Source organism: Artemia franciscana, chromosome 3 (genome assembly GCF_032884065.1).
Source record: "Artemia franciscana chromosome 3, ASM3288406v1, whole genome shotgun sequence".
Taxonomy (NCBI): domain Eukaryota; kingdom Metazoa; phylum Arthropoda; class Branchiopoda; order Anostraca; family Artemiidae; genus Artemia; species Artemia franciscana.
The window spans coordinates 23,883,422-23,908,362 of record NC_088865.1 but is presented as its reverse complement, the minus strand read 5'-3'; the positions used below and the strand labels follow the sequence as shown (position 1 = coordinate 23,908,362).

Here is a 24,941-nt window from a genome sequence, read left to right as displayed (position 1 = left end):
GAGTTTGTTATTTGGTCTTTAAACTGTTTGAACAAAATGGCTATCTAAAAATTTTGATCGGATGTGTTTGGGGAAAAAGGGCCTTGGAGGGGGACTATTGCCGTCTAATCATCTTTGACTCTTAATAAGATCACTATAAAATTCCGATTTGAAATTGAATAAGCCCCCTTCGAAGTTTATTCGACCATTACTTCCATCCAGAAATCTTATATGCCCGGGGGTATTTTTCACAACACTTGCCCCCAGTTTCCAGGGGGCTTTGTTATTCCTGGAGGTTTTGTTATAGGATATTTGCTCTATTTTGAACAAAATGGCTATGTAAAAAATTTAATCGGATTTGGAGAAAAGACGGTTGTTGGGGAGGGCTAGTTGCCATCAGATTACTTTTGATTCTCAAATAGGGAACTGGAACTTTCAATTTCTAGTCAATTGAGTCCCCTCCGAAGTTTACCTCTTCCATAGAAATATTATAGGCCCGGGCATAAGTTACAACTCTCCCCCGGGCTCTGGAGGGGGAAGGGTATTTTGACCCAGAAGATTTTGTCATCTGATCGTTGGACTATTTCAAACAAAATGGCTATTTCAAAATTTTTATTGAATACGTTTTGGGAAAAGAGGTGCTGTGTGAGGGAGGGGGGATAGATGCCCTCCGTTCACTATTGACTCTTAAAAAGGGTAACTAGAACTTTCAATTTCCAGTCAATGGTGGTCATTTATACGACCACCCCTTACATAAAAACTTGATATGCCCCTGATGCATAACTTACAACACTTGTCCCCGGGCTCTGAGGGTTGTGTCAACCCCGGAATGTTTGTTATTTTATCTTTAAACTATGTTCAACAAAACAACTATATCAAAATCTTGATCAGATTCATTCGGGGAAAAAGGGCCTAGGGACGGGCTAGTTGCCCTTCAATCACTTTTGACTCTTAAAAAGGGTACTAGACATTCCGATCTACAACAAAATGAGCCCTCTCTGAAGTTTATCCAACCATCCCTTCATAAGAACCTTATACGTCACGGGGGCACAATTTACAACACTTGCCCGCAGGTTCTATGGGGCTGTGTTATCCCTGTAGTTATGTTCTATGATTTTTGGTATATGTTGGTCAACATGGCTATATAAGAAATTCGATTAGATGCATTTCGGGAAAAGGGGGCTGGTGGGGGGGGGAGCTAGTTGTCGTTGGATCTTTTTTGACCCTTAAAAAGGGAACTAGAACTTTAAATTTCTAATCATTTGAGTCCACTTCGAAGTTTATACGACCACCTCTTCCATACAAAACTTATATGCCCCGGGGCACAAGTTACAGCCCATTATTTACAATTCAGAGCCCGAAATTCTTGTTATCTGATCTTTGGACTGTTTTTAAGTGAATGGCTATCTCAAAATGATCGTATGCATTTAAGGACTACAAACTACAACCCTTCCCCGAGGTTTTGGGAGGGCTGTGTTGACCCCAAAGTTTTTGTCATCTGATCGCTGGACTATTTCAAACAAAATGAGTATCTAAAAATTTTGATCCGATGCGTTTGGGAAAAGAAGGTGTGTGTGTGGGGGGGGAAGGTTTGCCCGCTTACGACTTTTAATGACTCTTAAAAAGGAAACTAGAACTTCAAATCTCCAATTAAATAAGTAACCTCTGACGTTTATGCGACCACCCCTTACATAAAACGTTATTTTCCCTCGAGGCATAACTTGTAACACTTCCCCCCAGGTTCTAGGGGGTTGTACTGACCCCCGAGTTTTGTTTTATTCGATATTTAAACTATTTTGAACTAAATGGCTATCTCAAAAGTTTAATCGGATGCATTGGGGTAAAAAGGGTCTTGGGATGGCTAGTTGCCCTCCGATCACTTTTGACTCTTAATAAGGGCACTAAAAGTTTTGATTTACAATCGAATGAGCCCCCTCTGAACTTTATATGACCATCCCTTCCAAAAAAAACTTTATATGCCCCCCTAGGCATAATTTAAAACACTTGACTCTGGGTTCTGGGGGGGCTGTGTTATCCCTAGTGCTTTGTTATATGATCTTTGGTTGATTTTGAACAAAATGGCTATATAACTAATCGATCAGACAAATTTGGGGAAAATAGGGCTGGGAGGAAAGTTGCTATCAAATCAGTTTTGACTCTTCAAAAGGGAATTAAAGTCTCATATTTTAATCATTTGAGTCCCCTCCGTGGTTTATGCAACCACTTCTTTCATAAAAACCTTATAGACCCCCAGGGCATATACTTCTACCCTTACCCGGGGGTCATATTGACCTTGAAATTTTCGTTATCTGATTGTTGGACTATTTCAAACAAACTGGCAATCTCGAAATTTGGATCGGAAAAATTCGGGAAAAGAGGGTATGAGTGTGTCCCTTTTGACTCATAAAAAGTAACTATAACCACTTTAAATCTCCACCTCTGAATTTTGTTCCTTACATAGCATCTCATAAGCTCCCGGGGCATAAATTAAACCACATGCAATGGGACCTAGAGGTTTGTATTGACCTCGGGTTTTTTTTTTTTTTGTTTAATGTTAGAACTATTTTTAACTAAGTGGCTATTTCAAAATTTTTATCGGGTGGGTTTGTCGGGAAAAGGGCGTGGGGGGGGGCTATTTGCCCTCCGATCTCTTTTGACTCTTGAGAAGTGAACTAGAACTTTCAATTTACAATCAAATGAGTCCTCTCTGAAGTCTATACAAGCATCCCTTCCATAAAAATCATATATGCCCCCAGGGCGTAATTCGCAACGCCTGCTCGTGGACCGTGAAGGGCTTCGTTGACTCCAGAATATTTTTTATCCGATCTTTGAACTATTTTAAACAAAACAGCTGTCTCAAAATTTTTATCGGATGCATTTGGGGAAAAAAGGGCGTGGGGGAGTGGCTAGTTGCCTTCCGGTCACGTTTGACTCTAATAAATAGCACTAGAACTTTCGATTTTCAATCCAATGAGCCCTTCCATATCGAAGTTTTTCCGACTAGCCCTTTCATATGATTTGCCTCAGAGAAAAATAATAACAAATTATAATAAGACATTGGAGCCGTATGACCCTTATTATAGGCAACGCTATAACATTGCCTCTGATAGTGAAATTTTTCATCTTTTTTGCCTAGGTCTTTCTTGTAATGTGTATTCAGCCAGGTGAAGGGCTCCCCAGGAAGAGTGAGAGAGAGAATAAAGAGTTTTCGGAATATAGGAAAGGGTTCCTATATTGTTTTGATATATCTTTCCGAGGTAAAATAAAGTTTTTGGAAGGAAAATTGTGGACATGAGACCATGGGCCCAATCCTGTGGCACTTATAAACACAGAGGGTACAATTGTCGGAACCATACTGGCTGTAGTTGTCGCAGGCCCACAGTACAAACACCAGCTGGACAGAGAACTTGTAGCACCTGTGAGTCGTTACGTTCGTGTTAACTTACACTAGCGGCATTTGTACAGGCGTTGGTGGCGATGCGCTACCTATACTGGTAGCGCTAGAGAGCTTAAAAAGTCTTAGGTGTGCAACATTACAGCATCATTTTCATGCTCAGTATGTTGTTCGCAAAGCCGGTTTTAGAGCCAAAACGCCGGGTTATAATTTTCTCTGGACTCGGTATTTTAGCAGATTCTAGATTTAACAAACCTAGTTTGAACCTTAGAGAAAACATACTGGCTCAAAAAGACTTGAAGCAGATTCATGATACACCCGGAGTCCTGAAAACCCATATTACGGAGCAGTACGTCAACCCATGTTGTATCCACTGCACACAAACATATACAATCACTCATACACATAAATACATATACACAAACACACCCACATGAGCGCACGCTCACAAGGACCGTGCAAAATGGGAGGCTTTTCTAGCTCAAACTGCTTCGCATGCACAACTTGAGGATACCTTGCTTTACTCTAATTGGATTTGGGACTTTCGATCATTGAGAAAGCTGTCACTTACTAGCACGTACTGTCATTACCATCCAGTGATCATATAACAAAATTTTGCAGCATGACCACTACAGAACGGTACGTGTATAGTGTTCAAACTACGCCGGTCCCCTCATTTTCTTCTTAATATACTCACTAAAATTTAAATCTTCTATTCTTGTGTTTTGTAGTTAGCCATTCTATGTGGGCTGATTCGTAAAAAAAAAAAAATAAATAAATATCAAACAAGAAAAAACAAATACATATATATTGCTGTAAATCAATCCTCGAATACAAAAAATATGATTACAATATTTTACAAGTCCTACTTTTCTTTTTCTCAAGGTTGCATGCTATGCTCACGGCCTTTTCAAAGAGTTCTTTCAAATTTTCCTGTGTAAGTGCGGAGCACTCGATGAAATAGTCCGCTTTGATTTTTGATTGCAGCTTCTTTCCATCATTATACGTCAAGCATTTAGAAGCGTTTTCCTCACTTCTAAGATCTTTCATGGTTCCTACAAAAAAGCTGTATTCATTCAAAATATTTTATTTTGCAAAACAGACATATCGTGCTACAAGCCAAAGATGAACAATGAATTTCATATCAAACAGTGATTATCCTATGTATAAATTGCAAGTTGTCACGCCCTCAGCCCACTTAATGTAGTAAAGTTGAATCAACAACCAGCCATTGTTTTTTGCACTGTATAGTTTCAATTGAGCGCTAGGTAAAATTTAACACAAAAAGCGAAAATTTGAGGAAGTCAAATAGCCCCTTTTATGCGCATGTTAACTCCTCTTTATCGTTGAGTCTTGCCGTCAGTCTCTATTTTTTTCCCTTTTTAGTAGAACACTGAGACCCAACCAAAATATTTTTTTCTTGATTTATTTCTTTATTTTTCTAATTTTCTAGTTAAGCAAAAATGATCAAGTAGAAAAAACTATTCTACTACTTTCAGAAATTACTCGTTATAGGGTTTTCGTTGCTGTTTGAACTGTTCACTGTTTCAAACAGCTCGTTATAACGAACTGCAGTAAGGAGCGACCCAGCTCAAAAGTAACCGACACTCTAAAAAACGAAATTTTAATACCAATAGTGACATCAAAAGAATCGTATTTTAATGCTAAATTTAAAATATAAGTTTCATCAAGTTTAGTTTTACCCATCAAAAGTTACGAGCCTGAGAAAATTTACCATATTTTAGAAAATAGGGGAAACACCCCTAAAAGTCATAGAATGAAAATCATAAAAGTCGTAACGAAAATCACACCATCAGATTCAGCGTATCAGAAAACCCTATGGTAGAAGTTTCAAGATCATATCTACAAAAATGTGGAATTTTGTATTTTTTTTTGCCAGAAGACAGATTTCGGATGCGTGTTTTTTTTTGTTTTTTTTCTCACTTTTCCCAGGGGTGATCGTTTCGACCCAGGGGTCCTAGAATGTTACGAGATGGCTCATTCTAATGGAAATTAAAAGTCCTAGTGCCCTTTTTAAGTGACCAAAAAATTGGACGGCACCTAGGCATCCTCCCACGCTCATATTTTTCCCAAAGTCACCAGATCAAAATTTTGAGATAGCCATTTTGTTCAGCATAGTCGAAAAAACCAATAAATATGCCCTTGAGGACGATTTAATCCCCCACAACCCGCAGGAAAGGGGCAGCAAGTTACAAACTTTTGACCATTGTTTACATATAGTAATGGTTATATGGAAGTGTACAGACATTTTCAGGGAGACTTTTTCGCGGTGAGGGGGTCCAGGGAGGGGGTTACGTGGAAAGATTATTCCATGGAGTTATTTATCATGAGGGAAGAGAATTTTCATGAAGGGGGCGCATGATTTTCTAGCATTATTTGAACAAAAAAAAGAGAAAATAAATAAATAAAAAAGAATTTTCAACTGGAAGTATGGAGCAGCATTAAAACTTAAAATTAACGGAAATTATTACCTATTCAAAAGTGTTCGTCTCCTCCTCAACACCTCGCTCTTTACGCTAAAGTATTTTTAGTAATTTCAACTATTTATTCCACGGCTTTTTTTTTATTCAGGAGTCATTCTTAAAGAATTGGGACAAAATTCAAGCTTTAGTGTAAAGAGCGAGGTATTGACGAGGGGGAGACCCCCGTCAAATACGTAATAAAAATGTACAAATGTAGAAGTTTGCTAAGTAAGGTAATTCGTAAGTTACGAATATTTATTACTAATAAAAAACGCTTGTAGAAAATTAAAAGTTCTAGGTGCCTTTTTAAGTAAACAAAAATTGAAGGACAGCTAGGCCTCCTCCCCCACCTCTTTTTATCAAAATCATCCGATCAAAACTATGAGAAAGCCACTTAGCTAAAAAAGAAAAATATGCAAATTTCGTTTTAATTATTCATCTACGGTGAGTAAATATCAAAACATGCATGAATTGAAAAACGTTCAGAAATTAAATATAAAGAAAAAGTTTTTCAACTGAAAGTGACGTGCGACGTTAAAATTAAACTTAACAGAAATTATTCCGTATATGAAAGGGGCTGTCCCCTCCTCGACGCCTCGCTCTTTACGCTTAAGTTTTTTATTGTTTTAAAAAGTAGAGTAGTGAGAAAGAGTCAAACTTAAGCGTGTAGAGCATGGCGTCGAGGAGGGGACAGCCCCTTTCATATATGGAATAATTTCTGTTCGTTTTAAGTTTTAATTAGCTCCTTACTTTCAGTTAAAAAAAAACTTGTTTTTTTTATTTAATACTAAATTAACACCAATCGTTTGTTTTCAACGCACCATGAATGATAATAAAGAGTTTATTTTTCCAAACGAAATCACTGTCTTGTTTCAAACAGTTCGTGGCAACGAACTGTCAGTAAGGAGCGACCTGACTCAGTAGGAACCGAAACTCTAAAAAACGGAATTTTGATAACAATAGATATATCAAAAGAATCGGCTTATTATGCTGATTTCTAATATATTAGTTCCATTAAGTTGAAGACAACAAACTCTAGAAAATTTGCCTGATTTTTAAAAAGAGAAGAAGCACCCCCTAAAATTAATAGAATCTTAATGAAAATCAGATTCAGTGTATCAGAAAACCATGTTGTAGAGGTTTCAAGCTCCTATCTGCAAAAATGTGGAATTTTGTTGTTTTTTTTTGCCAGAAGAAAAATCACGGATTCCTGTTTGTATGTTTGTTTTGTTGTTCCAGGGGTGATCGTAGCGACCCAGTGGTCCTAGAATATCGTGAAATGGCTAATTTGAGCGGAAATTAAAAGTTCTAGTTTCCCTTTTTCGGTGACCATAAAACTTGGAGGGCAAATAAGCCCCCTCCCTCGCCGCTAATTCCCCAAATAGTCCGATCAAGATTTTTAGATAACCGTTTTTTTAGGGTAGTGGGACGAATATCCTGCTGGTGGTTTTTCCAAGGGGGGAATATTCCATGGGGAAGGAAGTTTCCAGGGACTGAACTTATCAGGGGAGATTATACGCTGGGGAATTTGCCAGAATACCCTTATAAAATTATTTTTATATGTCTTGCATTCTCTTTTCCGTCTCAATTTTACGCATGGAGTTGTCAAGGGTAATTGTCCGGGTTCATTTTCACCGGGATTGAATTGTCTAGAGGATATTTCCGCGGAGAGGGATTTCTCCGTAGAGGTGAGGCCAAATTTCCTGGCATTATTTAAAAGAAGTTCAGAAATTTAATAGAAAACAATTTTTTTCAACTTAAAATAAGGAGCAAAATTAAAACTTAAAACGAACAGAAATTATTACGTGTATGAAGGGGTTGCCTCCTCCGTAATACCTCGTCCTTTACGCTAAAGTTTTGAGTTTTGTCCCATTTCCTTAAGAATGATTCCTGAAATACATAAGTTGTTCAATTAGAACAGCAAGAAGCTTTTTTAAAAGTACTAAAAAACCTTAGCGAAAAGAGCGAGGTGTTGAGGAGGGGACAAACTCCTTCATATACGTAATAATTAAATCCTCCTTCTAATTTCTGATTGAATAGCTTCGATTCGAAGATTTGACTCTGTTCCTGAGGAAGTGGCTGGAGAAAAAAAAACATTTATAAGAGAAATATATTGTATTATGCTAAGTCAACACTATTGTCTTTACTTTCAGGTGTACCTAGCAAGCCTCTGTTTTATATAGCTATTTGTACAATTCGGTGGCTTTAGAGCTAGAGCTGCATTTATCACGTTGTCCTTGGCGACAAATCTTCCGGATATTTTAACCGCTTCATTAGTTTAGCTATATTAAATATAACTCCCAAGCCGTGTGAGGCTAGAAGGGTACTGGGGGTGTTTCAACAGTTGAAGATAAGTAAGTTGCCCTTCAACCAGCTTCAGCCATTAAAAAAGACAGTAAGTTGCTTAATCTAAAACCATGTGAGACTTCTCCAGATTTTAACGACCATCTGTTCTATATTACGATACCACAGAGAAAAATCTGGACGGAAAGTACCTCTTTCTATTACAGAAAAGAAGCCCCCAGTGGTATTAGATCAAATTTTCGTGATAGCCAGTCTTTTCTATGACATTGGCTAAGATCCTTCTCCGAAGTCCTTGTATTATATGGGCCATTACTATAAAACCAGAGCCTTGCCCGAGGGACTATGTCTTCCGTATCATACCCGATTGCGAAATTTTGGATCTTTAGACTGTTCTAATGAAATGGGTATTGCAAGAATTCGATCCAATACCACAGAGGGCTTTTTTGTGTCCAGGTGCAGATGAGGGCGTTAAAACGGTGTTGTACACCCCTCAAAGGTCGCTAAATGGTTGGCTTAAAATTGTCCTTAAAAAGGTACGAAAATTGTAATTTGTGATTGAATGGTCCTTCGCAAGGCTTTTACGACCAACACGCTACTCTTTAGGCTAAGAGACAATTCTGTTTCCTTTACATAATAAACCTAAAAGAAGATCTTTGTCCAAGTAACTTTTTCTTTGCGGATAGTTGCAGTATTTGTACACTGCTATATTTTCAAATACTTTCTTATTACCAAGGCGCCACATTTTCAGTCCCGTGGGGTGCTGATGTCTGTCTCGTTCACATTAGTTTCCCTAGAGTAAGGGGTAGGGGGGGCACGTTGATTTAAAAGAACAAAAACAGGCAATTTGAATGAGAACTAATAAAATCTATTGATAAGATGTGAGAGTTTTAAATTTCCCTCTTGGGAGAGACAGCACACCCTCCGTGCAGACTACGTAATTGTTAAGAAACGAATAAGTTAAGCACTATATTGTCAGGAAAAGTAGCTCAAACCATGAGTCGAGTCGCTACTACTACAAAAGTTTACTGATTTTGCTGGTTTTGGCTATTTTTGTACTTATTTATCATAACACCTATTTAATATCAAATAAGGTTCAGACCACCTTAATACAGCTTTGAAAAAAAGAAGCAAAACAACAACAAGACAATTGGTGGTAAAACTGTTAGCATAAAAATTCTGCCAGGACGGTAAAATATTGACTTGTAAGGAAAAACAGTCAACAAAATTTGGGATTTAGGGGAAAGAGTTATTTTCAGGGGAGGGGGTGCTTTTTATCCATTGACCATCTGAGTACTTTCATTGACCTGGATTTTTGACAACATCTTGCAAGATAATTGTTTCAAGTCAGAAATAGCACTTTGTTGTAGGGTGACCCCTTTCGTGACTTTAAAATCGCACTAGAGCTTCTAATTTAAGTTCAAATCACCCCTATCATGATAATATACTAGCTCTGGTTCTACACTAATACCCCAGGGGGAAAAAAAATCAAAGTGGACACAAGAGAAGCGTACCTAAGCTGAAACAAGATTGTCAACTTCTGATTGAGGGTTTCTGACAACTAAAAATCAGTTGGAATATTTCGACATTCGGGCTCTCCAGCCATTAGCCAATTTTTACCAAAGTTTTGTTTTGCGGCACAAAATTATAAAACACTACTTAGTTGTGCCGAATTTTGTTTCGTCAAAGGGCACTAGATATTGGGGTTGTTTGTCAAACAATTCCTTTCAATATCAATTAAAAAAAAAAGTTTTCTGAGGGAAGTAAAGAGCAGAGTTGAAACTTAAAACGAACGAAAATTATTGTTTCACAGTCTATCTAACACATATTAATACATCTAGTGTGGGTAATATTATAATAATTGATAATATTTCCTTATGTTTGTACGATGATAGAAAACTAGCGCTTTACTTAAATCACAAAACAATATAGTAGTTTTGGTACAATAAAAGCAAACCGATTAAGAACATTTTTTTTTAGAATAAAAGGCATTTTAGAATTGTTGCTTTTAGTTCATATAATTTAGTACTACCTCTGTACAATGTGCGCAGTCCAATTCTTGGATCTCGTTTAGTTCTGAGAAGGATATTCATGACTTGTTTGTAGAAAAATACGAAATGAAGCCATCTTAATATTCTTATGTCTATAGACTAGCTTTAGAATAACTTGAAATTTACTGTTGTATAGAGAGAAATAACCATTTTTTTTTTAATCCACATTATACTTTATTTGTTCTTCATTTTGAGTAATACTAGAACATGTTTTTTTAAATTTAAAATTGTATATTACCCAATATTGGTGTTATAGCTGCTGGACCAAAATGTTACCTGATAAATCAATCCCTTATTTGTTTTTGCTGATAAATGACTTTCCGGCTATTAAAATAATATTTATTTTTATGCTTAAGTTTTAAGGTAATTTCAATTGTATACTGAAAATTACATATATCCAAGCTGGCGCAAAACCATAAAAATAAGTTAGTTCGTTGTTGTCAGGCTATGTACTCATTTTTGACTTTGAGTTCATTGTTCTGTTTTTTTCTACTGGCCTTTGGTTGTTTTCAGTAAAGCACTAGTTTTCTGTAATCATACAAACATGGGGAAATATTATCCGTTGGTTTGTTTGCACTAGTTTTATCCATATATCTTAGATAGACGATGAAACAATAATTTTTTCATTCTAATTTTCAGCTTCGCTCTTTACTTCCCTCAGAAAAAAATTGTTTTCTTTTTTATTTAATGTTTTGCACATAATTAATTTAAGTTTAATGTAGAACAAACACTTACAACATCCATGTTAATTTTTCTGGGGGGGGGGGCCTCATATACAGAATAATTTTCAATTCGTTTTAAGGTAATATTACTGCTTACTTCCAGTTGATTTTTTCCCAAAAGAATTGAAACAAAATTCAAGCTTTAGTTTAAAGAGGGAGGTATTGACGAGGGGAGACCCCCTCAAATACGTAATAAAAATGTACACATTCCCCGTAAAAAATGAACTCTTATGTAACAAATCCCCTGTAAAGTTTTTCCTGGAAGGGAGGTTTTTTATTTCTATAATACCTGTGCCTAAATGCCAAGCCTTAAAGTTTAACGTACGTGTTAATTTAAATCTTTCGCTTCAACAGCAAAAAATTGAACAAAATTCATTTTTCTGTCACTAATTAGAATTTTTCGCAATAACTGTTAGAGATAGGATAAAAGTTAAAGACGTTATTTTGTGTGTTCTTTAACTTTTGTTTGAAAAGTTTCTTTTTGTATTTCCAATGATAAGTGACATATGATCAAAAAGGTGAAAATCAGACCCCCTTTCCCAAGATGGCGGCTGTTGTACAGAATGCACGAATTTTTATTTTAAATATGTTTTTCCTTGGTGCCAGCATTACATATTTGCAAAGTTTCCCTTTAAGGGGGTTACTTCCAGGTAAATGAGTATAATTACTTAATATGACTAGACTCTAACCCCTTCTGCTACACTACAGTTTGTCTTCTATCTAGACTAGTTGAGGAAGGAATATTCTAACACAAGAGAATGCCATAAAACGGATTTTTTTTTTTTTTATAATAGATTAAGCACTACGGTTCTTTTTTCTCACAAGCAAACGGTAAATACAAATTTTCAAATATATATATATATATATGCATATATATATGCATATTAAAATCAAAATAAAATATTGTTTAAAGAAATACCTTACCAACTAGAATAACTTTGGTACTGGGTGCATAGTGTCGTACCTCAGGAATCCATTTTAAAGGTATATTTTCATAGGTTGTTCTGCTTTTTATTGAATAACATATAAGGAAAACGTCTGTCTAAAAAAAAGGATAAATAAAGCTATAGGCAGGAACTGTTTATTTAAAAGAATGACCAGCTAAGGTTGAGTTGAATAGCATATAAGGAAAATGTCCGTCTAAAAAAAGTATAAATAAAGCTACAGGTAGAAATGGTTTGTGTATAACAATAATCAGCTAAGGTTTTATTTCTATGATGAAAGAAGTTTCGTCTCCTGATAATACCTTTTTTGTCATTTTAGAGTCCCCTACCCTTGAAATTTTTGTCAGTGAGGTCGCAACAGACCAACCGTAATTGAAACAGGTCTACTTCAATGAAATTTCACTTTCAGATTTTTTTCTCAAATTAGTTTTCATAGACTTCTTCTTAAAAAGGTTTTTCAAATAAAAGCAAAGAGCTATATCAGAGGTAGTGTTCTCGCATCGTCTGCAGTAATGAACCATAAGCCTTCAGTGTGTACTGATCTGCTGTTGTTTTTTTCCCGTAACGACTTAATTTATAGAGGAGACTCATTCAATTGGAAATTATAAATTCTAGTGCTCAATTTAAGAGTAAAAGTGATTAGAGGGGACTAACAGCCGTTCCTTACCCTTTTTACCACCTCTCTCCCATAATCTCCAAGGATTTCCAATCAAAATTCTGAGATAGTCATTTTGTTATAAATAGCTCCTCCAGGAATGAAAAGCCAGAGAGCATGGGCCGCTGACAATGCAGTTTGGTAATTGAAAATTGGTTTTATAATGGAAGAGAGGCATGAGCAAAATTTCAGATATAGCTAAGGGTATTCAGTTACGAAGTTGGAATTTTCAGGAATTTTTGAGGGGAGTGTTGAACTAAATCGAAAGACAAAACGTGAATCCAAGTTGTCAAAATGGCCTATTTGCAATACCTCAGGAAGGGCTACGGGAATAAGGTAAGATTTTCAGGGAATCTTGAGAGGGATGCTTAATAAATCAAAAGATGCTATGTGTGTGGATATTTTCAAAACAGCACATCTACAGTATCTCAGCAACACATAATTTCATTAAAATGAATTTTTCAGGGAATGTTGAGGGGGATGTTGAATTAAATGAAAAGACAGAATGTGCATCTATGTTGTCAAATGAGTATATCTCTAATGTTTCAGGAACTTTTAAGGATGTTTATTTGACACCTACAGGAATCTTGAGGGGGATTGTTATGGTTCCACCCTTTGTTCTTTTCATTTTTCAGATAAATGACCTGTTTTTGTTTCCTTAATTACATTTGCTTAATTTACATTCTACTTAATTTACATTTGTTAATTTAATTACATTTGTCTATAGTACAATTTTCAAGTATAAGCTGAAGTCTTGTTGCTAAGCTATAGTGGTTTTGCAAGAAGTAAGCTTGACGGTATACACTAGCTTTAAAATTTGTATCTTAACTTGGAATTGTCCGTTGTATAGAGAGAACAACCAGATTTCCAGAGTTCATATTATTGTTTATTTGTTCTTCATTCCAAGCAATACTAAAGTGAGTTTTTTCCACAATTTAAAAAGGTATATCACTCAATATTAGTATTGTATCTGGCAAGACCAGCTATAATTAGTTATTAAGATAATTTAATTTTATTCTGAAAGTTGCTGATATCACAGCAGGTGCAAGGTTATAAAAATCGTTATAATTAGTTTGTCGTTGTGACGGACCGTACAAATTTCTGATTCCTAAATAAATGTTCTATTTTTTTACTTGGCTTTTGTGTTTCCAGTAAAGCACTAGTTTTCTATAATCCTATAGACATGTGGAAATATTATCAGTTGATTTATTTGTACTATGGACCGTGAAGTAATACTTTTTGTTCGTTTTAAGTTCCAACGTAGCTTTTTGCTTCCCTCAGAAAAACTGGTGTTTCTTTTTTAAATTAATCTTTGCCCGTCTTTAATTAAAAACGTAGTTAAATCGAAATCTCACTAGCCCACTGGCTTCTAAATCCTGTGGACATGGCCGGTCTTTGAAGCATTTTTGGTGTCCAAATACCTTCAAATGGCTCACAGGACGGATAGACTATCTAAATTACCCTTATTGTATGGCTATCTGCCTTAGTTCTGCCCTATGATAGAATATCACCAAGAAGTGAAAATAATTATTTTTATACAACTCTGAAAAAGTTATGCCAGCTTTCCCTCTCACGGAGAGGGACACTAGTTTTTTTGAGGGAAGCAAAGAGCTATGTTGGAACTTCAAACGAACAAAAATCATTACTTCATGGTACATATATCAATACAACTAGTACAAATAAATCAATTGATAATATTTCCATATGTTTGTAGGATTATAGAAAACTAGTGCTCTACTCTCACGGAGACTAACTAGCTCTCTGCCATTTCATTACTAATTGATAACAAAAGATTTATAGGCCAAATCTTCCTGATTCATCCAGTATAGTTCTGAATTTTCTTCAAGTAGTAATTAAACATGTGCTCTTCTATATTAAAAATGAACTACATACTAAGAATCAACTTGTAAGATTTGTATCGTGGATCAATTTCTTTGGTATAATAAAACTAGCTATTTTTTCTAAAGAAGATTTTCAAAGTCTTCAAAACCTAAGCATAATTTTCGTATCTATCATATCTTTTTCAGGAAAATATACCATACAGCATGACTTTGAAACAAAGAGTTTATTTTTAGTTGGCTACCAATACAGCTTTGTACGTTCATCATTCAATTTTGACTCCCGAGTCCAAATTTACCTTTCTGGTACTACAAAATGCAATAATAGGAGGGGTATTCTATGACTGTGAAGGAGCTGTACTTATGAACTTTTTAGAAGGTTGAAGGAATCTCTAGATACCCCTAAAAAGAATATAAAGGGATGGAAGCATAACCTGAAGAAGTGATTTGACATTGAAGGGGGTTATGTTGAAAATCCATTACAATAATGAATGTTGTAAATCCATTGCATAATTAAAGATCCATTATAATAGAAAAATCAACAAACAATTACAACAATTACATTTTTTTTAATGCTATTAAATATCTCTCTATGATATTCTGGTCACCCCTAGCCTTGCCAGAAAAACAAAGAATAAAAAGCGGGATACAGATCATTGCTACCCGAGCCAAAAGTCATTTTCCTTACTGTTCAAGGTAAGGGGCTATAATTTCCCTCTAGAAGGTATTAGACCATGCTGATTCCAATGGTACACTTTTTGTTGTGGTTCCATTTTCGATGGGTTTCAGGCTTTTTGAAATTACTATAAAATTCTTTTCGCAATAAACTTTACTTTTACGACGAAACAAAATAATAGTTACCATTCCTGAATCACTGTGACATGGCTTTTTTTCACAGAGCAATTTTTTTAATACTTTTTTTTTTAACTTTTGGTTACTATAGGCTGTGGTTCACTCTTTACTAGGTTGCAGCTAAATCATTATGCTGAACAAAATAGATTTTTATAAAATCTTGATGGAGACATATTTCGGGAAATAGCAGACTGGGGGGGCTGGCTGCCCTCAAATCACTTTCCTCTCTTAAAAAGGGCGCCAGAACTTCCGATTTCAAATCAAATAAGCCCTATTCGAAGTTCGTACGATAGTCCTTCCCAAATAAACGTTGTTTACCCCCTGGTCATAACTTGCAACCCTTGCCTCTTGGCTCTGGGGGGCTGTGTCAACCCTTGAGGCATTGTTTCAAGTTCTTGGGACTATTTTGAACAAAATGACTATCTCACAATTTTTACAAAATGCGCTTAGGTAAAAAGAATGTGCCAAAGGGAGATGGAGGGGGGTGTCTAGTTGCTCTCCGAAACTATTGAGTTTTAAAAGGGAACTAGAAGTTTCGATTTCCAGTCAATTGACCCTCTTCTAAATATTTTACGATCACTCATTCCATAAAAACTTTATATGCCCCTGGAGCATAGCTTACAACCCTTGCTCCCAGACCTAGGGGCGTTGTTTCAACCCAAAAGGCTTTGTTATATTATCCTTGGAATATCGGACTAAAAAATAGTTTAGACCATTCCTTAATGACTGGGGCGAGTGTCATCCCTAAGCCTTTCAAATATGTTGAACAAAATGGACATCTCAAAAGTTTTTATTGAATCTATTTGGGAAATGATGGGCGTTGCGAGGGGGATAGGCTGTTCTCCTATTACTTTTGACTCTTAAGGAAGGCACTAGAAATTTCAATTTCCGATCGAGCGAGCCCCTTTCAAAGTTTCTACGACAACTCCTTCTATACGAAGTACCTAGGACAGAAAAAAAAAATAATACATTGTGCCCACGTCGTTCTTTACTTAGGCAGTGCTATTCCACTGCCTATGAAAAAACAAATAAGTTTTTTTCAACTGAAATTAAAGAGAAACATTAAAAACAACAGTTTTTTTTCCTTATAAGAGGAAGATTGCCACTTCTTCAGCCCTTGCTCGTGCGTTAACGATTTTTATTTTTTTTAAAAAGCTTCTTATTCCAATAAACGACCCTTTTGTTTCAGAATTGGTTCCTCAAGGATTGGGCAAAAATGTTAAACTTTACCGTAAAGAGCGGTGGTAAAAGAAAAGGCAGCTCCCATAATTTACAGACTAATTTCTGTAAGTTTTAATGTTGTTACTTACATTAAAACTTAATAATGTTTAATTTCTGATCATTTTCATATTATGCCGGAAATTATAACCCCTCTCCTTTAAAAATTTCCCCCAGAAAATCCTCTCCCATGAAAAAATACCTCCGTAAAGAATTCACCCCTACTTAAATCCCCTCAGCATTATGGTTTGGTAATGATTAATCCGAACTCATCTATTATTGACTTTAGTCATTTTTTCTTTTTTTTTTGCAGTCTAATAATTTTTTAAAACCCTAAATAGGAAATTTGAAACCCCAGATATGAATGAATGAATGAATTAATGAACTTTATTACCCGTAAAAGTATAAAAAACACAAAGTACGGAGTATTATAAATAAACAAAAACAAAAACGATAAACAGCGAAGAAAAAAAAATAACCAAAGACAAGATGGACTAATTAACCAGCATCAACATGGAAAAAAGGCTGCAGAGGGTCGTAAACGTAAACGTAATATATATCAGACAGTTTTTTTTTTGTTTTTTTTTTGGGGGGGGGGCATAGTCAATGATCTTTATCACATTATGACCAGGGTCAGAAGAGTGACATTGGGTTTCTTAGTTAAATCTAAGTTGAATTTATTCATAAACTTGAATAAGATGGGCAGCTAAAATAAAAAGTTTTTTTTTATGTTTTCCCGTTATCGGGTATCCTGCTCATTTTTGACGATAAAAATTATTTGAAACTAGAAAGAATAAGCAATGTCGCGGCCTAGCAATGCATATCAGAGCAGAAATTCAAGTTGTTCTTTGGGATTATTTGTCAACGCATAATGAAACAAATAAATCCTAGTTCTGCGCTTTTTCTGAAGAAAACAAAGTTGACGGTAGTAGCCTGCTTAGTCAGCCATGATTATTGTGCCTTCAAGTTTGTTGTAGTCTAACTCTATTGCTATTTTCATTCCATATACCAAATTTACTTTATCTGGGATACTGTATATCCCTTTTATTTTACCAACCCTGGCATTGAAGTCATCTAGCAAAAGTACCATATTTCTATCTGGGATCCTGTCTTTTTGGTCCCATAACTGTTAATCTGAGTTACTATTGTCTCCAGCGGTCGGTTCCATAGGGGCATTCGCGATTATGACAGACCACCTCCACTGCTAGTTAAAGCAATGAGCAACAAGAATACTATTACATTAATTCCTTTTCAATCTGAGCAAGATGCAGAAGCTTCCTTATTCATTATGAGCCCCACTCTCTGTCTATGTACCCTATCTTTCCTACTCGAATAAATAAACTCTACATTTCCTTTGCATGGCGATGGAGTTTCCAAACCCATGGAAATGAGTTTCTGAGACTTCTCACAATTTTAGTTCAAAGTCTGGATTCACTACTCAAAATTCCAATTCGATGAATAGTTGTCTTTCAACGTTTTATCATCGTGTTGCGAGAGCAACACTTTGGTTTTGTCCCGTTTTTTTTTTTTTTTTTTTCCTATGCCGCCGATCTCAGCTTATTCCTGGAAACTAGTAAGGGTCTAACCTGTGCGGTTTTTAGGGAAAGTGTGGACCTCAGGCCGGATTGATGAATATGACATTACATTTTGGAAAGCTCCACAGAACTCTTGCCTGGGGCCAAAAAGGATGGTTTTTGCTTGTCCATGAGCCAGAGCCTATGGTGTGCGAAGTGAAGTGGAGTTATAAAGCTTATGTCAGAGAGGAGTATCTGAAGTTGTGTAGTCAAGCTTTCGTTTCATCAAACCATGTTTCTGCTTTCGAGTGGAAAGCTCCGTTCTAGCAGGCAAGCAGGCAGGCACCACTTTCAAATTGAAGATGAAATAAAATCTATAAGTGTTAAATATATACGGCAGTTACCCGGCCCCACATCCAATATATCTTCTTTGAGTGATAAATAGAAAAAAAGCCGGTTAATTCGGAAAAATAGAAAAAATGAAGTATTTTTAACTTACGAACGGTTGAACAGATTTTAATGAAATTTGATGTTTGGAAGGATAACGTGTCTCAGAGCTGTTATTTTAAATCCTGACCGGATCTGGTGAATTCGGAAAAATAGAAAAAATGAAGTATTTTTAACTTACGAACGGTTGAACAGATTTTAATGAAATTTGATGTTTGGAAGGATATCGTGTCTCAGAGCTGTTATTTTAAATCCTGACCGGATCTGGTGAATTCGGGAAAATAGAAAAAATGAAGTATTTTTAACTTACCAACGGTTGAACAGATTTTAATGAAATTTGATGTTTGGAAGGATATCGTCTCTCAGAGCTGTTATTTTAAATCCTGACCGGATCTGGTGAATTCGGAAAAATAGAAAAAATGAAGTATTTTTAACTTACGAACGGTTGAACAGATTTTAATGAAATTTGATGTTTGGAAGGATATCGTGTCTCAGAGCTGTTATTTTGAATCCTGACCGGATCTGGTGAATTCAGAAAAATAGAAAAAATGAAGTATTTTTAACTTACGAACGGTTGAACAGATTTTAATGAAATTTGATGTTTGGAAGGATATCGTCTCTCAGAGCTGTTATTTTAAATCCTGACCGGATCTGGTGAATTCGGAAAAATAGAAAAAATGAAGTATTTTTAACTTACGAACGGTTGAACAGATTTTAATGAAATTTGATGTTTGGAAGGATATCGTCTCTCAGAGCTGTTATTTTAAATCCTGACCGGATCTGGTGCATTCGGAAAAATAGAAAAAATGAAGTATTTTTAACTTACGAACGGTTGAACAGATTTTAATGAAATTTGATGTTTGGAAGGATATCATGTCTCAGAGCTGTTATTTTAAATCCTGACCGGATCTGGTGAATTCGGAAAAATAGAAAAAATGAAGTATTTTTAACTTACGAACGGTTGAACAGATTTTAATGAAATTTGATGTTTGGAAGGATATCATGTCTCAGAGCTGTTATTTTAAATCCTGACCGGATCTGGTGAATTCGGAAAAATAGAAAAAATGAAGTATTTTTAACTTACGAACGGTTGAACAGATTTTAATGAAATTTGATGTTTGGAAGGATATCGTCTCTCAGAGCTGTTATTTTAAATCCTCACCGGATCTTGTGACATTGGGGGGGGGAGATGGGAGGGGGAACCTAAAATCTTGGAAAACACTTGAGTGGAGGGATCCCACAGAGTGGAGGGATCAGGATGAAAATTAGTGGGAAAAATAAGCACAAGTCCTAGATACATGACTGACATAACCGGAACGGATCCGCTCTCTTTAGGGAGTTGGGGGGGGGGGGTTAATTCTGAAAAATTAGAAAAAAATGAGGTATTTTTAACTTACGAACGGGTGATCGGATCTCAATGAAATTTGATATTTAGAAGGATATCGTGTCTCAAAGCTCTTATTTTAAATCCTGACCGGATCTGGCGACATTGGGGGGAGTTTGGGGGGACCTAAAATCATGGAAAACACTTAGATTGGAGGGATCGGGATGAAACTTGGTGGGAAAAATAAGCAAAAGTCTTAGATACGTGATTGACATAATTGGAACGGATCCACTCTATTGGGGGGGGGGGGTTAATTCTGAAAAATTAGAAAAAATGACCTATGTTTAACTTACGAAGGTGTGATCGGATCTTCATGAAACTTCATATTTAGAAGGACCTCATAACTCAGATCTCTTATTTTAAATCTCAACGGGATCCAGCGTCATTGGGGGTGGAGCAGTTGGGGGATGACCGGAAATCTTAGAAAATACTTGAAGCGGAGAGATCAGGATGAAACTTGATGAAAAGAAAAAAAACCTGTCTAAGAAATGTGACTGACATAACCGGACTGGATCTGCTCTCTTTGGTGGAGTTGGGGGGGGGGGTAATTTGGAAAAATGAGGTATTTGTAACTTACGAACGGGTGACCAGATCTTAATAAAATTCGATATTTAGAAGGATCTTGTGCTTTAAAGCTCTAATTTTAAATTTCAACCAGATGCTGTGACATTGGGGGGGGGGGAGTTGGAGGGGGAAACCGGAATTCTTGGAAAACGTGAAAATTGGGATATTTTTATCTTACGAATAGGTGATCGGATCTTAATGAAACTTGATGTATATAGAGGGATCTTGTGTCGCAGGTGCTCCATTTTCGACTCGAATTGGATCCGGGGACATAGGGGGTTGGAGGAGGGAAACAGAAATCTTGGAAAACACTTCGAGTGGAGAGATCGGGATAAAACTTGATGGGAAGAATAAGCACAGGTTCTAGATACGTGATTGACATAATTGGAATGGATACGTTCTCTTTGGAGGAGCTGGGGGTGTTAATTTGGAAAAATTAGAAAACTTGAGGTATTTTTATCTTAAGAACGGGTGACCCGATCTTAATGAAATTTGATATTTAGAAGGATTTCATGTCTCAGAGCTATTGTTTCAAATCCCGACCAGGTCTGTTGACATTGGGGGAGGGGGAAATCGGAAATCTTGGAAAACGCTTTGAGTGGAGGAATCAGGATGAAGCTTGGTGAATAGAATAAGCAAATGTCCTTGATACCTGATTGACGTAACCGTACTTGGTTCGCTCTCTTTTGGGGAGTTGGGGGAGGGGTTTAGTGATTTGGTGAGTTTGGTGCTTCTGGACGTGCTAGGACGATGAAAATTGGTAGGAGTGTCAGGGAGCTGCACAAATTAACTTGATAAAGTTGTTTTCCCAGATTCGACCATCGGGGGGCTAAAGGGAGAGGAAAAATTAGAAAAAATGAGGTATTCATAACTTACGACTGGGTGATAGGATCTTAATGAATTTTGATATTTAGAAGGACATCGTGACTCACAGCTCTTATTTTAAATCCTGACGGGCTCTGATCTTCCTTTTAAATCAATCTATTGATTCTCAGAATTTTGTTAGAGCTCATACCACATGAGCTCTTGGCTCTTAGCTCTTCTTGCCTCGTCACAAGTGCCATATGAGCTCTTAGCTCTTGTTCGGACTTGGGATTGCGGTAGAGAAATGGTATCAGATGTGCCTAATAAACTTTAAAAGTTTTCTCATTGCTAATGAAATCGGAGCTTATCCTTTGCTCCCTATTTGATGGTTAAACCAATTCGATTCCAGTGGTAAGACATGTAGGGGACTTGTAAGTAATAATCGGCTGTTGGGCTAAAATCATCTTTAGCGATGAGGGGTTTGGAACTTTTGCTAGTTGGTGTACCCATTTATTTGTTTCCGGTAAACTTGATGTCTATCACGGGAGAGGGACTTGTAAGTAAGAATCTGTTCACTTTTGGGCTAGAAATTTGTGCAAATTGGTGCATATTGTATTTGATCTCTTTAAATATGACAGAATTAAGTGTTTACGTAACGGGTAAAACGATAACGTAAAACAATGAGATAATTTCGTAATAATTAGTGTCACCTATGGTATTTCAATCCTGAAAAGTTACGGATAGCTTTATAATACCAACTAGATTATATAAGATATTGTTCCAAGTTTTCATCCGTCATGATGTCTACGATTGAAAAGGATAAAGTTCAACTGGCTGCAAAGTCAATTTAGTCCTTTCTTTCGATATTATTTTGTAGTTATTGTTTTTTCAACGCTGGAGAATAGCCTTTGGTCATGTGATAACTGATTGCGTTCTTGTTTGAACATACCGTTTTAAAAATTTCAATAGGCTGACAACTTCATCATTTAACCGATAGTGAAGAAACAAGCACAAACGAGAATGTAAAACAATGAGATAGTTTCGACGTAATTAATAAAATGTCATCTATGGTATTTTAATCTTGAAAAGTTAAGGATAGCTTTATAATACCAACTAGATTATATAAGCTACTGTTCCAAGTTTTCATCCGTCACGAAGTCTACGATTGAAAAGGATAAAGTTCAACTGGCTGCAAAGTCAATTTAGTCCCTTCTTTCGATACTATTTTGTTGTTGTTTTTTTCAACGCTGAGGAATAGCCTTTGATCATGTGATTACTGATCGATAGCGAAGAAACAAAACCAAAGTATTGCTCTCGCAACATTTTAGTCGGCGAAGCCGAACAAAGGTTGCCGCAACACTTCACGTTGCCCGGGCAACGTAGGTCTATTTTCATGCCACAATTTTAATACCGCTAAAATAACAGGCTGTTAAGGTCTCAAGCAAGTAATAAGACCTAACAGTAGAGATTAGAGGCAAATAATTTATTTTTTAAGTCTCCACAAAGCGTTAAAGCTGACTTTGAACTGGGCAGTAAGAAGTTCCAGAGACCTACAATTGAATGGAGGCTTTATGCAACCCTGGCCCCATAACCGTCACTGCAGAATTTTCTGCAGTTGGCGATGCTCTTCTATTACCTACCTTATTACCATTTGTATCTATTGTGTTTGAGTGAGTTAAACTAATTAGGAACACATCCTCAATGATATTAGAATTTCAAAAGTGGTTGGCCAAACGTAGAGTTACACCTTACAATTAAATGGATTCACGATATGGTACAGAGCTCCTGGTGTCAGGATTGCTCATAAATACTAAATAAATTATTCAGACACTTTTCGGGCTAAAGCCTTACACTCCTCTTTCCAATCCATCGTTAATTGCTCTTATAGGATTAATTCTGTCATATTTTTTTTGTACCAGTGATTCACGCTGTTTTAGTTTTTGCAACACTTCCCGCAGTGAAATTCCACTCACTTGTTGGATTCTCTGCAAACATTACGACGGGCGTCCATTACTGGGGCAGCACTAAGTAGAATCTATATAGTGCTAACAAAGGCCTTATAACTTACATTCGGGTACGATAAAGGTCTCAGGCGGTCATAATCCTCTTGCCCAGCCGTGTCCCAGAGTGTTAAGTGATATGGACATCCATTTACAGTAATTGTGTCAGCATAGTTATCAAATCTAAAAAATAAAATGGAGTAGGTTATATTGTGTTCTTGGCGAATGCAACAAATACGTTCACAGTCCATACTATCTGTCTGCTAAAAAGTAGTTTTTTTGGCAAAATTGAAGTTTCCTTAGATGTTCATTATAGGACAAAAATGCCAATTAAGGTGTAACTTTAACGTCAGACAGATTCACAGTTTTATTCTAAGGAGAAATAATGAACAGACTATGATCAGCTTTCGTCATAGGAAGGTTAGTAACTTTATTTTTTTAGATTCTTTTCTAAGACTCCTTGTTAAGAATTGCTTCTCTTAGCTTTGCAAAAGTGATTTGAGGATGCAAGCTCAATCATTTATTATCCTGAAAAAAAATCCTTATATTTAACAAATATTTTTTTTTACTTTTTCGGACTATGCTAATGGACACAGTGAATAATCATTAAGCAGCTCTTTATTATAATAAAAGTGTATTGATGCTACTTTATATTAATATTTATAAAGTTTTTTTTATTCTGGCTTGCTTATTATTTGGTTTTTACTGGTTATTTAGAATTTTCTTTGGCTATAACTAATATGAGCTACCAAATGTCTATTTATAAGATGCTATTAAGAAATAAAAATGGTCGATAGGTAAAGTTTTGATTCGAAGCAAGGTTTTACAAAAACTTTGTACCAACAGCGCCAGGAGGAAATTTATCAGGAAGTGAGGCCAGGCGCAGATCTAGAGCAAAATTTTTGGGAGGGGCAATGTGACAAGAGCGCCAATAAGCAAAATCTTGGGGTTGGCAATGTAATAAGGGCACCAAAAATTGACCAAATTGACAAATTTATTAGAAAAAAGTGAAAACCAGTACAAAAAGCAAGAAATGAATGTGCCAGAAAAAATATAGGGGGTCCTCCTTTTCCCTTGGAGCCGCTACTCTGGCAGGCAAAGCTAAAAAGACCTTTTCTAAACAAAGGTGTCCTTTTTGAATATTGTACAATTTTACATTTTGGTATGGTTTCATTACTAATGAGGAAAAGGTAGGGGCCAAACGTTTGGTGACGTCCTGCCGTGGGGGGGGATGCTATAATATATTATATTTGAATTGGTTTATATTGCAGGTTGGTATCCTGACCAATACTTTATTTAAGTTTTTTAAATAATCCAGTGATAAAGATTTTTAATATTTATATCACATACATACTGTATGAGAAGATTTATTGCTAAGCACAGAAAGATTGGCCACAAGGTTGCATCCTAAGCTTGCATATAGGAAAGGATAATCCTCTTGATTGTGTCCAATACCAGCCTATTAAATAATACAAACCTGCTTATGATTTTCTTTAAAATAAACATAAAAGGTATACCTTAAATATTGAATTCTGAGAAAAAAAAAACCTGAAAACTTACACAGTTGGCACATATTCTGTGGGAAATGACCCAGTCGTATATGACATCAATAAACATGTTTTCCCAACTGCACCATCCCCAACTACAGTAACCTTAAGAGGTCTTCCAGTAGCCATAAAAAGTTAAAACATGAGTTTTCATCAAAATGTATAATAGACTGAGATTGTAACGTTTCCAAGTATTAAATATCTTATCTGGTGACGTTGCATTAAGCAACGCGTGGTTACTGGA

General features: G+C 36.1%; 2 protein-coding genes across 2 annotated transcripts in view; one reads left to right on the top strand and one right to left on the bottom strand.

The window, feature by feature from the left end:
* Positions 1 to 4,163: 4,163 nt before the first annotated feature.
* Positions 4,164 to 24,930, bottom strand: LOC136025052 (ras-related protein Rac1-like). The gene is made up of 4 exons (XM_065700736.1): positions 24,711 to 24,930; positions 23,219 to 23,333; positions 11,855 to 11,972; positions 4,164 to 4,428 (listed from the first exon to the last, which is right to left on the bottom strand). The coding sequence occupies exons 1-4, from the start codon at positions 24,824 to 24,826 to the stop codon at positions 4,220 to 4,222; spliced, it is 558 nt and encodes a 185-aa protein (XP_065556808.1). The 5' UTR covers positions 24,827 to 24,930; the 3' UTR covers positions 4,164 to 4,219.
* Positions 23,539 to 24,941, top strand: part of LOC136025050 (zinc finger protein 420-like) — a 50,226-nt gene continuing 48,823 nt past the window's right edge. Inside the window, exon 1 of the mRNA XM_065700735.1 lies at positions 23,539 to 23,570. The gene's annotated coding sequence lies outside the window, so the exon portion shown is untranslated. The remainder of the gene's footprint in view (positions 23,571 to 24,941) is intronic.

Bases quoted from the DNA above. Each gene is read 5' to 3' on its own strand.
- LOC136025052 (XM_065700736.1), bottom strand. From the start codon at position 24,826: ATGGCTACTGGAAGACCTCTTAAGGTTACTGTAGTTGGGGATGGTGCA. The intron at 23,334-24,710 runs GTAAGTTTTCAG...TTTATTTTTTAG, and splicing joins ACAGAATATGTGCCAACTGT to ATTTGATAACTATGCTGACA. The intron at 11,973-23,218 runs GTAAGTTATAAG...CCTTTTTTTTAG, and splicing joins GACCTTTATCGTACCCGAAT to ACAGACGTTTTCCTTATATG.